The 14090-nt window shown below is 45.3% G+C and overlaps 1 protein-coding gene across 1 annotated transcript in view; it reads left to right on the top strand.

Annotated features, from left to right (window-relative positions):
• The window catches only part of GPC3 (glypican 3), a 114105-nt gene that overhangs the window by 32937 nt on the left and 67078 nt on the right, over nucleotides 1-14090 (top strand). The window contains exon 3 of the mRNA XM_048959846.1: nucleotides 13254-13948. Within this exon, the coding sequence (XP_048815803.1) occupies nucleotides 13254-13948 (695 nt within the window). The remainder of the gene's footprint in view (nucleotides 1-13253; nucleotides 13949-14090) is intronic.

The raw sequence follows: 14090 nt of genomic DNA, 5'->3' as shown, positions 1-14090 counted from the left end.
TTTTTTATGACAGAGGAAAAGCAAACCCATTTCAAAATGTGCATATTTTCTTTTTAGATAGGGGAAAAAAAGCGCCGAAATAGGAGGGCTGTGGGTGTCGATAAATATTTATTCCAAAGAAACAGTCTCTGAACGGCATGCCTGATGCTTTTAGGCAATTAGAAATCACTGTTTGTTTTTCAGAGTGGAAGCAGCATTTTCCAGGAGCTTTTGGAACATGTCCAGTGCCAAGTGAAAAGCTCTGCATGGCGTTTTTTGCCGAGTAATGGCACCAAAAGGACGCTCTGATTTATAGGAGGGGTTGTAATGAGCCTGAAATGAAGGGGAGGAGAAAATGGAGCATTAGCCCAAAGGCTGAGTGTATTATAGGGAAAACATAGAATCACAGAATCATAGAATGGCCTGGGTTGAAAAGGACCATGATGATCATCTAGTTTCAACCCCCTTACTGAAAGGCCACAGCCATGAGCAGAGCGGGGCAGTGAGTTGTACATGAGCAACCAACAAGTCGCTTCCTTTCCTTCCCACTTCTCTTTCCTGATGTTTTCTTGTCTGCTGTTCATGGGCACACACACCTTGGTTAAACCTGCTCTGACACCAGTTGTTCTAAATGCATTTGAAAGAGCTATGAGGAATGAATGCGTACGCACCAAGGTCGTATAAATTAATAATTATCAAAGTGCTCTTGCCCTTTTCTGCCTCCAGGAAAGAAGCAAGGAAAACTTTAATCTGCTTTTTCCTCTTTTGAAGTCTCCCATACAGGATTTTGCAGATAATTTCAGGGACCGTTGTTTTGATGGCAGTCAGGAGCTGAGTTGTCTCCCTCATCTCTACGTGTGAATGTTCATTTCCAAGTGTGTTTGGGCTTATAATTAGGACAGTGCAAATAGTGTAATCATGAGCTGCTTGGAACCTGTAATTATCAAAACTTGGTGTATGGAAGATGCATAAATCATGACAGCACTGCTTTCCGGCTGCCAATCAAGAATGGGAATTCAAGCTGCATAAATGCAGAGCGTTTAGGCCGGAAGGTTCTGCTACCATCATCACAGAGGTGCTAATGAAGAAAGTGCCCACCTGTAACTTCTTGTTAAGTAACTACTGAACTAATGAAATGTTGGCACCACTGGAATAATTAGGGGTTTTTTGTTATTGATGAGCTGGACTTTATAAGAGAGCACTTTCTAAGAGCCCAGATCATACAGTAGAATCAAAGAGTCCCTACGGTTGGAAAATACCTCTAAGATCAAGCCCAACTCCAACACATTCCTACCATGGCCATGACATGTCCTTCAGTGTCACATCTCTACAGTTCTTGACCATTTCCAGGGACGGTGACCCCACCACCTCCCTGGGCAGCCTGTGCCAGTGCCTCACCACTCTTTCGGGGAAGAAATATTCCCTAATATCCAGCCTGAACCGCCCCTGGTACAGCATGAAGTGATCAGCTCTCATCCTGTCACTGCTACCTGTGAGAGGAGGCCAACCCCTCCATCCATGCCACCTCCTTTCAGGCTGTTGTAGAGACCCCCGAGGCTGTGCTCTGTGCTGTGTGCCATGGTGGCTGGAAAGAGGAAAACCCAACCTGTCCATCACGGTGCCTGAAGCCATGAAGACGTCAGACAGCCTTGTAAGTCCATTGTAATTTTAAACCATTTTGATAATGCGCCCCTCAGCTTTAATGTTACACATCCCTGTGTATGTACCTCAGTAATTGAAAGGGATATCGGGCAAATTTGATCTGTCTGGCTTTGACTTATGCTGTCCTTATCTTGGCCTTTGTGTCATTAAGAAAAAAATTGGTATTGATCTCAGACTATACCACTACATTGTGCTGCAATTTTTCTTCCTTACTAGTAGAATATAAATCGATAGAAGGCAGCTGCTTGAGACGTGGGCCAGAGATGGTGCTGTCATTTAGATATTGTAAATTCAATGATAGCTGATCAAATCAGTGCGTCTACTGTTCCAAACCTGACATGATTGAATTGTCAATAAAAAAGATTTTACAGTAAGGGAAGGAGAGCTGGTGGTGTAAATGCTTGGAAGCCTCACAAAGTTTGATATGAAATGAACCAACAACGTAGGCTATGACAGTATAATTCCAACCACTGAAATATTTGGATACTTGTGTTCTCACTTGGAAATGGAGCTCTCTATGGAGGAAGCCTTTCATTACAGCTTGTTTGAAAAGTAATTACTCGACAACTGTGAAAAATGGATGGCTTCTTCTGAAATGAAGATAGCTTTTGTATAGGGAAGAGCTAACAGAAGCAGGGTAGGGCTTGTCTGAACAAAACATTTGTAGTTCCACTGTGTTGGGTGGAAGGTTATTAACGAGTCTACTCAGAATTAAATGGTGTGGCAAGGAGTGTGACTGATAGATCGCTGGAGTGAAGCTCTTCTGTGTTGCCTCTGTGAATGTGAAATCAGAATATGGTCCAATTATTTCCTGGACTACCAAAAGAACAGTGTGTGGCAAACCTCCTCAATCTTTTCTTGGGAATTGAGCTGAAAAGTGGCTTTTCTTTTTTCAGTTTCTTGGTGTGTGACACTGCTGCCAGCTAGAGTTGGGCACTCCAAGTCTTCTCTCCATGCACATCATCCTTCCATCTGAGCTGTGTTCTGCTCCTCTTTTTCCCTCCTCAGCTGTTATTTGGACCATGCTGGTGGCTGGCAGCTTCCTGAGGATGCACTAACTCAATGACTCGTGATTGACCACACACTTAATCTCTTTATTGTGTTGACCAATTTAACTAAATCCTAAATCCATTAGGTTCTCTCAAATTGCTTTACAAGTGTCCAGAGGAGGTGTTTGCAATAAATCCAGTCTAATTCTCCCTGCAGACAGGGTTTTAAGGTTTCAGTTCTGGGCTATTAGAGGAGCAGTGTGCTGCAGGAGTGGGTTTGCACAGGAATGTGAAGGGTGACAAGCAGTTCAGCCTTTTTGTTTGCTTTCTGCTGCCTAGTTCACTTTCTAGATGGAGAGAGCAAGCTGGAGAGTGGAAAGGTGGGCTGAGAAACCCGCTCTGCTTTGGAATGGAAGTGATGTTCTTGTTGTTGATTTAAAAAGCACCAGAAATCTAACAAACTTAACTTTGTTTTACTTTGTTTTACTCCCCCCACTCTCTTTTACCTTCTTGAAGTACAAACAAATAAAGTGTGTCAGTGAAATGAGCCTTTCTCTGTCTGACTCCTGCATGGGTGCAGCAGTGGGAGCACCCAGAGCTGGGCTGAGAGGCCTTGGCATGAGCTGTAAGGCAGCAAATTGCACCCACTTCAAATACAGTTATCATAAGGCTGGTAATTTAAGCCAGACCTTTTAAAAATAAAAAAATAAATTGTATTTGCAATGGAGGAAGACTATGTGCAGTCAAATCCACCTCAAAGTACCTTCTGAAATGCTCACCTTCTGCAGTGTCACTGACACCTCTATTTATTCGATCTATGATTTTGATTTTGCTCCGCTTGGAGCTGCAGATACACCTCTCTGCTCAGGGTGTTTGCATGGGGACAAAGTGGAGCAGAGTCCTGTTGCTGTTGGAATGGTGGTGCACACACGAGGGGTTTTCAGCTTTTAGTGACAGTTGTTCACGTTAGCTGAAGCTTGTGAGTCCCAGTGAGATGCTGGTAACGTTCTGCTTTAGCGGTTAAAGATGAGTGAAACATGAGTGTTCTTCATGAGCGTAGGAAAGATGAATTTGCAGAATGTTTTGCTGTCTCATTTCAGCACAAGCATGTGGTTTTTGGTTCCCATAACCTCAGGGCATTATGAAATCGTGATTAAAGTCCTGAGAACAATGTGATCAGCATTAAAATTGGCAATTTTGAAAAACGATACGTTGTGAGGTTTCACTTAATTTGCCTTTCTTGTCTCCCAGCACTGCGGGTCACATTTTCAAGCTTTTTCCCACAGCAGAGAGAACCCAGTTTGTTTTGGTTTTAAATTCTCAACAGAAATCCTACGTTATCCCCTCTGCAAATCTGTTTCAACAGATTCTGCAGGCAGTGAGAGCAGTTCCAGCACCTGGCAATAGGCTCAGCTTCTATCGAAGGTGAAGTTTTCCTGCAGGTCTCATTTGCTGGAGTGAGGAATGCTCTGGTTTTAATCCTGCCCATAGTTCGTACTCATAAGAGTATGGAAACGTGTGCCATGAAAAGAGCAGACTTGCTTGGTAAAGGCCTGTTTAATGTGTATCTCCATTTGAGCTTTTTAGGGAGAAAATAGCAGGGGGGTTGAAACTGGATGATTATTTTGGTCCTTTTCAACCCAGGCCATTCTATGATTCGCTGTATATACAGACTGGGCAGTAAGGAGATGATGCTTTTTGATGGGAAATCAGAAACATAGCAGCTAACTCTGGGCAGCAGATATTGGTGGCATCAGTAGCTTCGGATGTTGTTACCTGTCTTATTTAATTACTTTTGTACTCTCTTTACCTGGGTAGTTGTTTTTTCATATACAACTGAAGAATAAATCACTGTGCAGACTTCATGGAGGCTGCACGCAAAACAGAGTGGCTCAGCAGGGCAGGAGAGATGCATCTGGGTGCCTGGAATACAGAGGTTCTTTGGTTTGGTTTGTGTCTAAGTGCTCTTTGTTTAACTGATAGCTGCTCACTTTGTTTAACCGATAACACATGTTGTGCTGTTACTGGTCTTGACCTTTTCCAGTTAAACTGGCTTAAAGTGGAAGTGTTTATGGGGAGGCTCTGCAGCCCTGGCGTCCGTGGGCTCTTTGTCTGACCCAAGGGGGGACACAGTGTCTGCCAGGAGTTTGCACAGAGCTGCATGTTTGCAAACTTCAATGGCTTTTGCTACAGAAGACTTCTAACATCCCCCCCCCACTGCCGCCCCGAGCAGGGGCTGCTTTTTCCATTGCTAGTTTTATTTTTGTCACTGGGGTTTTATTGCAGTTTCAGATATCTTGTGTATATAAAATGCCATCCAATTGGCAGAAGGAGAAAGGGAGAGAGGCTTTTCAGCAGCAACTTTGGCTTAGCGAGCACAGAAGGATGCTATGTCCTTCTATCAGCATACACTTTTCTGTTTTAAGAATGGGATGCAGTTTGCACAGAGAATGCTTGCCCCTCTTCATGGCAAGAGCCAGACTGGCTCCTAATGCTGGTCCCAATCATGCAGGTCTTTCAGTCGAGAGCTTTCACCTCGAGGTAATGAAGCTGAATGGATGTGGGCACGGCTCAAGGCTGCCAGGCTTTAATTTCTCCTTCCTTCCACCAACCTCTTCCATATTGCTGCTGTGGGAGGCTCTGCAGCAGTGGATGCTGATGGGAAGATGCGAGCTTCCCTCTCTCAGTGCCAGCGGAGGAGCAGCAGCAATCAGCTCTGATAGCAGAAAATGGGCCGGCTGCGCTCCTTCTTCAGGGGCTGTAACAACTCCCATTACTCCGTTATCAAGAAAGATCTGTCTCTGACATGCCTGAGCCAGTCGGTTAAGTGCAGACCTCACAGGAAATGAATCTTTTTGATTCTTGACAAGAAGACACGAAGAAGAACTTTTTGAGGGAAAATATTTTTCCTGGCAAGCACAGGTGGGCTTGGGGCAGGGATTGGGTCAGGATTCTCTGAATTTGACCCTGAGCTTCATTCCCTTGAACATTCTCCTCTCCATGAATATAAAATATAAATACAGTCAGGTCCTGAATTGTACATCTGCTGTTGTTACCTCCTAGAGATGGCAGTGCTTCCATCTGGAAGTGAGGAGAAGCTTTGAAAAAGAAATCTGCCCTTTTATTTGGTGGCGAATGTAGAGGGAAGTGTGCAAGCACTAACCACTAACACGTTAAACACCCTAACCCTATTTCTATTTGGCCAGGTCGTGGTGCCGTGTGTCTTCGAAATGACCCTCATGGGCTCATGCCCTCCCTGTCCAGCAATAAACTCATTCCCAGGACTAATGGTAAAATTCTGCAAGGTGTGAAATTCCTGGCTTGAATAGATTTACAGTAAGTTAATAGGTTTTGCAGCATATCTCTTGCAACCTATTTGTGGTAGCATCGTTTTAACATGCAGAGTAATTGAAAACATTGTCAGGTGATGGGATTTATTATCCTCTCCAGCCTCTTTTTCACGCCTAGGAAAGGCTCCATAATAAACACAGTGCTGGCAGTAAGGAAATATCTTGTGTGGAGGTGTTCAGAGGGGAAGTGACTCTGGTAATTTTTCTTCAGAAGAACAGATTCCATAGTTAGAAGTGCATGCTTAGCAAACACTACCAAGGGTCATTTTCTAAGGTAGAGAACTTCTTTTCCCACCTCCCTGCTGCCCACAGTCACAACTCATGCTGGTAGATGCCACTGTGCTCTTAGCACATCGCTGGTGTCCATCTGTGCAGGATGTGTGCCTTCAGGAGGCACTGAGCTGCAGAACACACGTGTCTGAACATAGCAGCGCTGGGGATGAATATTTAATGGTGCCAGACAATGTGTTCTGTGTTGTTTCCACGTGCAGCCCTTGAAATATGCAGTCTTTACTCTGAGAGGTTTATGCTGGAAGCATCCTTTGGAGAAAGTGTTTACTTTTTACAAGTGTTATTTGTCCTTGCTACTTTTGTTATCATTATTTATAAATCAAAACTTATATTGATCCGGGGATTATGCGCTAAACCACGTCTGAGAGTGGTTGCTCTATTACTGAGCAAACCAGCTGCCATCTAACTTTTGGTAAATTTATCGATCCATGCTCTTTGTGTTTCTCTTTAGAAAAAGAACAAGCTGAATTTTAATTTACTAGGAAGGCAGCTGAGCACGTGGCCCCTTCTTCAGCAAGGGATTTACGCCCGTGAGGAACTTTGGAGAGATGAATAGCGCTGTTACCTTGCAGGGATTATTCATGTTCTTGGAGGAAAGTCTGTGCAGAGCAGGCGGTGCGGCCTCGGATCGATTTCTGGCATCAGTGTTTGAGTTGCCTTCCTGAAAGCCAAATTCTAATCCTGCACTCCAGTTACCATGAAAGGGAGTAAGGAGACGATAAAACATTTCCTTTTGGGAAAGGAGCGTTAATCAAATCAGGTCTCAATCGTGGGTCCTGCCCATGCATCACTTAAAAATGGGCGAATAAAAAATTTAGTGTGGGAGATCGATTCAAGTTAATTCAGAGGTAGAGTCCAGTTTTTGGAAAGGGCCAAGTCTGGGAGCTGGGGCCTTGAGCTGGGGATGGTGCCTGGGGTTGGTGTGTCTGGGATATGTTGGGAGCGATAGCATTTGGGCTCTTGAAATGATCCACACTCTCATCTCCATGCGGGAAATCCCCATCCTCCTGAGATGTCTTTAGACAAAATCAGCCTGACATCACTAAATTGCTTTTGAGAGCCTTGTCATTGCTCTGTCTTGGGAAGAGCTGCTCTTTAGGGGAAGAAAATTACACCGATATTCATTGCGTTTGACTCTGTTGCTGAGCAAATGTCTTTTCTGAGTTCTGAGAGCACAGGTAGGAAGCAAAACCAGAAATAAAAGGCTTGAGGCTGAAGTGCTTTAAAAACAGCCAACAGGTACCCTCAAAGACGTGGGAGCCCTTCATGTTACTATAGGGATCAAGAACTGATTTTCTACCATTTGCTTTTCATCAGACAGTTGAGATAACTTTAAAGAGAATTTGACCAGGAGAGATTAGAAAGGAAGGAATTTGCTTCTTAAATAAATAGTCTGCTCTCCATTGTTGGAGACTTAACGGGCCGATAAAAGCCTTCTGAAATGAAAGGGAGCTTGGAAAACCCGACTCAGATCTGCCTTGCTCTGAAGTGAAGGAGACCAATGCACTTCCACAAGTCTTTTTTCCAGTTTCCAAGTCAGCTTAACCCAGTGGCTTGACTTATCTTCATCTATTTTGATGAATAAAGGAATTTGCTAGTTGGGCAATGTTGGAAATAGCTTATACATCTTAGTTTAAGGTAAATGGAGGGAGCGCACATAGTGGTGTCCTGTGTTTTAGGAAGAGCTGGCTGCCAGATACTCACCTTGTAAATTTGAGACGGGATTTATAGAATCATTTGTCTTCTTTCAAGCACAATTTGTCCATTTAAGAGGCAAGGTTCATATTTGCTGTCATTATAACACCATTATTTTGGATGTTGGGGCCTCCAATTAGTAGAAGTGTGGGGGTTGACCAAGAGCTGGTTTCTGGGGCACTTTACCTTTATTTTTTCCCACTGGTGGGTAGAGATTGTTATTTTTGCAACAAAATGGAGAGAGAACAGTGATGTGAATTGGAGTGTAAATATTTGCAGTAACAACGGTGAAGGTGAGAGTTCCCCAGAGATGTGACATTAGTTCTGAGCACATTATTGATATAATTACAACCTAACAAAAGCTTGGTGCTTTCAGTGATTTGTTTTGTCCTCTTGGATTGGTTTAATTAACTTTTTCCCTTTAGAGGGAAAGAGGAAGATATGAAATATTGGGAGTGTGCATATTTCTGTGAAAGAGAAATGCTCATCCCTGGCCCTGAGCCCTGCCAGCTCTGTGCTCCCACTGCCCTCTACACAAGTGGATGGTGCAGATTAACATCTTCTCAAATCAAGAGTCTCCAAATAGAATCATAGAGTCATTAAGGTTGGAAAAGTCATCTAAGATCATCCAGTCCAATCTCAACTCACCAGGCCTATCCTGCCATCTGTCCACTGCCCCTAAAAAAAGAGCCACTTCCTTGCAGCAAAAGCCCCCTACATCCCTCTCTGCCTTTCCTTCCTGTGCTTCCTCAGCTTCAGCTGAGCCTGCCCTTATTCCCCCCGCTCCCCTTGGCTTTGATAAAGAATCATGTTCATCCTCCCCTCGTGCCAGCCTTGACTGTTTGCATTTTTAACTTTGTCTTTATTAAATTTTCACGACTCTCTTAAGCATTCACACATCTGTCAAGGCACAAAGCAGAATATTCCTTGATGCTCCGAAAAACAAATTATACAATAGATGTGCAACCCATATTTAATCAACAGCGCTGCAGACGCGTGTCAAGCACAAAGCTCCTGGAAAGACTTCTCCTTTGAGGAGTTCTTTGTCAGCTGGTCTGCCTTGGGAGTTCTTCTTGGGAAGCCCACGTGGAGAGTGGCACCTCGGAGCCCTGACATTAAGGGGTTTGTGTGCAGGATATGAATAATAACTGGGTGAGCCGCAGCGTGACTAATTGCTCGCAGTCGGATGGCTACCTGCAGTGCAATGGGAGCGTGTTCCCGAGGCATTTGGTGTGGGTCTAATGAGGAGTTAGCATTCAGTATTTTTATGAAAAACTTCAGGGAGTGTGTTTCCAAATGCCAGGGCACTAAATAAGCTGAACAATTAAAATGAATGGGTTTTGAGCCTGGCATTTTGATGGGCGCAGATAATTAGGAGAAGATGCTCTCTGATGAGCAGAATGGTACGGCTTTGGCTGGTGAGCAGGTCTGCCTTTGGAAACCTCTACCTTGGATCCTGTGGGAGGGCATGGGGGAGAGGAGCCCCCTCTGATGTGGAGAATGGACACAGACCTCTCCTCTTTGCTCTAATGGCGATGGAGCAAAGGGAGAAAATGTGAGCCCTGATGGCTTGAAAGAGGGAAGACAGAATAATTAAACTGTTTTAATTTCTATTACAAATGCTTTGAAGCTAATCTCATAATCCTTGGGAACTCGAGTCCATAAATTTTATCATGACACTATTGCAAAAGTAATCCAAATGGCTGTCTCATAGTCGAGGGGTGAAAAACCCATTTCCTAAGCTCCAAATGTGCTCAGAGAAACAAACCTTGTAAGAGCAGCAGTGGCACCATCTGATGGGCTTTGCAGTGCTACAGACAAAAGTAATTATGTTGCCTAGAAGAGCTTTTGTCTCCAGATAATGTTGTTAAAAACTTGCACAGTAGTGTAAATCATAAAAGAACAAATCTGGAGTCTGCTCTTATTGCTGCCAGGGGAAAAACTCTTGGGTTTTGTTTCCTTTCTGCTCAATATACTGCAAACCTTTTCCAAGTTTGTAAATAAATATTACCTGCTGTTTGAAAAATGGCTCACAGTTCGTCTCACCAGCAGTGCCTGTGGCAGCCAGGCCATTATTGCAAACAGTTGTTTCTCTCTTGGTGAGCTCCTTTGTGTGTCTTTCAGGAATACAGGCTGCTGCCATGAGGTATTAAAGAAATATTTCCCTCTCCAGACCTCACTCACACATGGATGCCTATGGCTGCTTTCTCAGTTTCCCAGCAGTACCACAGCAATTGCCACGTCAGAAAATGTCTTGGCGAGCTTGCGAAAAAGCAAAAACTTGGGGGATTTTCTTGATGAATATTGGAATTTCCCTCTGTGAATGCTAAAGCGTGTGGTATATGGCTTATTGTGGCTGAGCATTTATTTTAAACATATGGGACTCTAGACCATTTGAAACCCTGGACCTGAAGGTAGGAACTTCACCTGATTGAGTTAGGAACATATGAATTCACGTGCCACAAGATCCTATTGGAGATGGCACCTGCCCATATGTGTCAATGTGATGGTGGCACAGCATCGTCCTTCCTTCTTGACCATTGCAATTCACCCCCAGGGACTTGAGGGGATCCCACACTTTTCAGTTCTTGCCTGATAAATGTGCTCTGGAGTAAAGGTTTCACTGTTTCATGCGTCCTTTATATCCCTAATAAACCACCCTTGCCAGAGCTCATCACTAGATCTACAGCACAGCTATGGAGCTTTGCAGCTGGGGGTGCTGTGCCTCATGTCCTGCACCACTTCCCTTGGTTTCACCTGGCAATGAGAAGTTAGAATAGTTAGGTTAGAAAGGACCTCCAAGGTCATCTGATCCAACCATCCATCTACTGCCAACATTGCCTGCTGACCACGTCCCTCAGTGCCACTGTTCTGGAAAGCCTCCAGGGACAGTGACTCCTTGGGCAGCCAGTGCTCCATTGCTCTTTCAGTGAAGAAATTGTTCTCACTATCCAACCTGCACCTCTCCTGGTGCAGCTTGAGGCCGTTCCCTCCCACCCTGGGGTAGAGCAGAGTGGTTGAGCTCTGTGGTGCACGCACAGTTACAGTGATGGAGACAGTAACACGTGAACCCTGTGCTGTGGAAGGTGGGTGCAAGTCTGCCAGCGTGCCCCATCACTGCTGTCAGGATATTTGCTCTGCTTCGGCAAGAGCTGAGGACCAGCATCTTTAAATGGCAGGGTTTGACGATATCCTTGAAATGAAAAAGAAAGAAAAAGAAATAAAAGCCTGAATTGTCCCCCAGCAGTCAGAACTGCAGGAGCGCCATGATATGAGTTTTTCCCAGTAGCAAAGCCCTGAGCACGGGGGCTGACCCACACACTTCCTGCGCTTTGAAGCACTCACAGCACGGCTCTGGGTTGTGCCTGGGTTTTAGTGCTCTTGTAGCAACCGCCAGGGGATTTGGGTGTGAGATATTTTGGATCTGGGAGGCTTTTTGTTTGGGTTTTTTTTTTTTTTTGACCAAGTTTTATTATTTCTCACATCTATTAGCAGGGCAGCAGGAAGCTCCGTGTGCCTTTGTTGTGCCTGTTGCGCTCTCTAATGGGTATATGCAAAGGCTCTGAGGCACACGAAATAGGCACTCTCAGGCAGCTTGATGAGAAAAATGATGTGTGTGTCACGACCCTTGAAGCAGTGGGACTGTGTGTGCGTGCTGCTCTGATGCACGCTGCTCTCAGTTCCTTTCTGCAGCATCTCTCGCTGTAGGAGCCTTGCATTGGAGCCTGGAATATTTTTCTAATCAGCGAAGGGTCCCTCGGCTCTGATGGTAACTTGCAAAGCACAGAGGAGCGAGGAGAGGGAAGACGGGGTGACTTTTTATAAGGGAACTCACAGAGAGGAGGTTAAAGTCGAGCCGTGAGCACAGCATGAGAATCCTGGCACTGTTAAAAACGCTGCCCCAAAAAGTGCTTTGTGTTCTTTGTTCAGGCAAAAGCTATTCTGGTGCTCTTGAGGATAAAGGAGAAAAAAAGTTTCATAATCCCTGTGTCCTATTTAAAGAACTTTTATTTTTTTTTTCCTTTAAAACTTGCTATAGCGGAGCAGCCAGAATCTGCTTTCCTACTGCTGCTTTGGTGGGGTTGCTGGCACCAGGCAGGTGAAAATGTGGTCTGAATGGTTGCGTTTGGTCATTTCTGTTCCAATCAGTGCTGACAGTGTAGTTTTCTGCATGCTGGAATGGGAGACAGCAGGGAGCATCAGGTCCCTGTGTGCATGGTTTGTGCTCGGGGGAAGCAGTGTGGAGTCCTGGGGGTGGTCTGGGAGCTGTTGGGGACCCGGCACCGCCTGTGGCTGTGCTGATCCTGGATCCCTGTGTGGAGGAGTCAGACCACGCACAGATGCATCTCTGACTTAACAAAGAGGAAAAAAATGGAACTTATGGCTTTAAAAATTAAACACGCCCTTTAATTATTGAACATGGATAATTTCCATGCAAATCGAGCCTGGGTGCACTGGGTGCAGGTTTTCACAGTGACACAGCTGAGAGCAGCAGCGTCATGGGGTGTCAGAGACCCATAGGCTTGGAGGCTCAGCATCGCTATTGGGCCATGGGCCTCCTGTGTCCAGGGAGGATAAAATGTGGATTCAGGAGAGCTAAGGAGCTGCAGAGGCCTTTCAGGTGGCATGAGGACATGTGGTGCTACCAGCTAGGTCTGAATCTTCTCTGTGATTAAACTCCTACATCTTTTACTTTTCATAATGTAATGTCGGCATTTACTGTTCCCTGATTTTGAACACTGTAGATTGTCAAACATTTATCTCTGTCTTAAACTGTCTGAAGATAGAATTCCTGTTAATTTCAAATCAATATGGAAAGAGGGAGAGAGCAAAATTGCAGTCTAGCCCTTTTCTTGGATCAATATTTTCTTTAAAAACTGAAATGTTAACTAGATCCTTGTTTTTGCAGTTTTGAAATGCAGCTCATGCTTAAAGGATGTGGGCGTTCACCTGGAAATTGTTTTTGGGGCTGGAAAAGACCTCCAAGATCCCCAAGTCCAACCCCAACCCCCATCATCACATTCCTCAATGCCACATCCCCATGGTTCTGGAGCACCTCCAGGGCAGCACTCCCTGGGCAGCTGTGCCAGTGCAGCACCACTCTTCCTGAGAATAAATGTTTCCTAATATCCTAATGGCTGAAGATGATCAGTATTGCAGCAGGCATGGCTGACCCACACTGGTCAGGATGGGAGCAGCCTCTGCAGCTGTGATAGGACCTGAAGTTATCCCCCCTGTTTCTGAGCTCATCTCCTAATCACCCGTTTTGTTTTGTTTTCTTTTGCAGAAGCCTTTGAGATCGTAGTGAGGCACGCAAGGAACTTCACCAACAGCATGTTTAGGAACCACTACAAGAGCATGGGGCCCAGAGCTCTGAAGTTTGTTGGAGAACTTTTCACGGATGTCTCGCTGTACATACTGGGTTCTGACATCAGCGTTAATGACATGGTCAATGAATTTTTTGATAGTTTATTTCCTTTGGTCTACTCCCACTTGATCAATCCTGGCTTCCCGGATCCCTCGGTGGAAATGACTGAGTGCCTGCGCGCAGCCAGGAGAGACCTCAAGGCCTTTGGTAACTACCCGAAGATGATGATGACGCAGGTGTCCAAGTCACTGCAGGCCACGCGAGTCTTTCTGCAGGCACTCAACCTAGGAATCGAGGTGATAAACACCACCGACCACCTGAAGCTCAGCAAAGAGTGCGGGCGGGCGCTGCTCAAGATGTGGTACTGCTCGCACTGCCAGGGGCTGCTCCTGGCCAAGCCCTGCGCTGGGTACTGCGGTGTGGTGACGTATGGGTGCCTGGCAGGGGTTGGTGAGATCGACCGTCACTGGAGAGATTACATCAGCTCCTTGGAGGGGTTGACCAAGGGCATGCGTGGTGTCTATGACATGGAGCACGTCCTCCTGAACCTCTTCTCCCTGGTGCGGGACGCAGTCATCTACGTGCAGAAGAATGGAGGAAAACTCTCGGCAACTGTGAGTTGTTTTTTTTGTGCTCCTGGCTGCAGTAGGGCTTGGTTGTGTACTGGAAGCAAGCTACCCCTTTCCTACAGCCAACAGTCCCCACGGGTTCAGATTTCCAGCTCCTTTCTCCTTTCACCTCAGTTCTCTGTTTTAA

The sequence above is a fragment of the Lagopus muta genome, chromosome 13, assembly GCF_023343835.1.
Source record: "Lagopus muta isolate bLagMut1 chromosome 13, bLagMut1 primary, whole genome shotgun sequence".
NCBI classification, from domain to species: Eukaryota; Metazoa; Chordata; class Aves; order Galliformes; family Phasianidae; genus Lagopus; species Lagopus muta.
The sequence above is the reverse complement of the archived record's forward strand: the minus strand, read 5'-3'. Positions and strand labels throughout refer to the sequence as shown.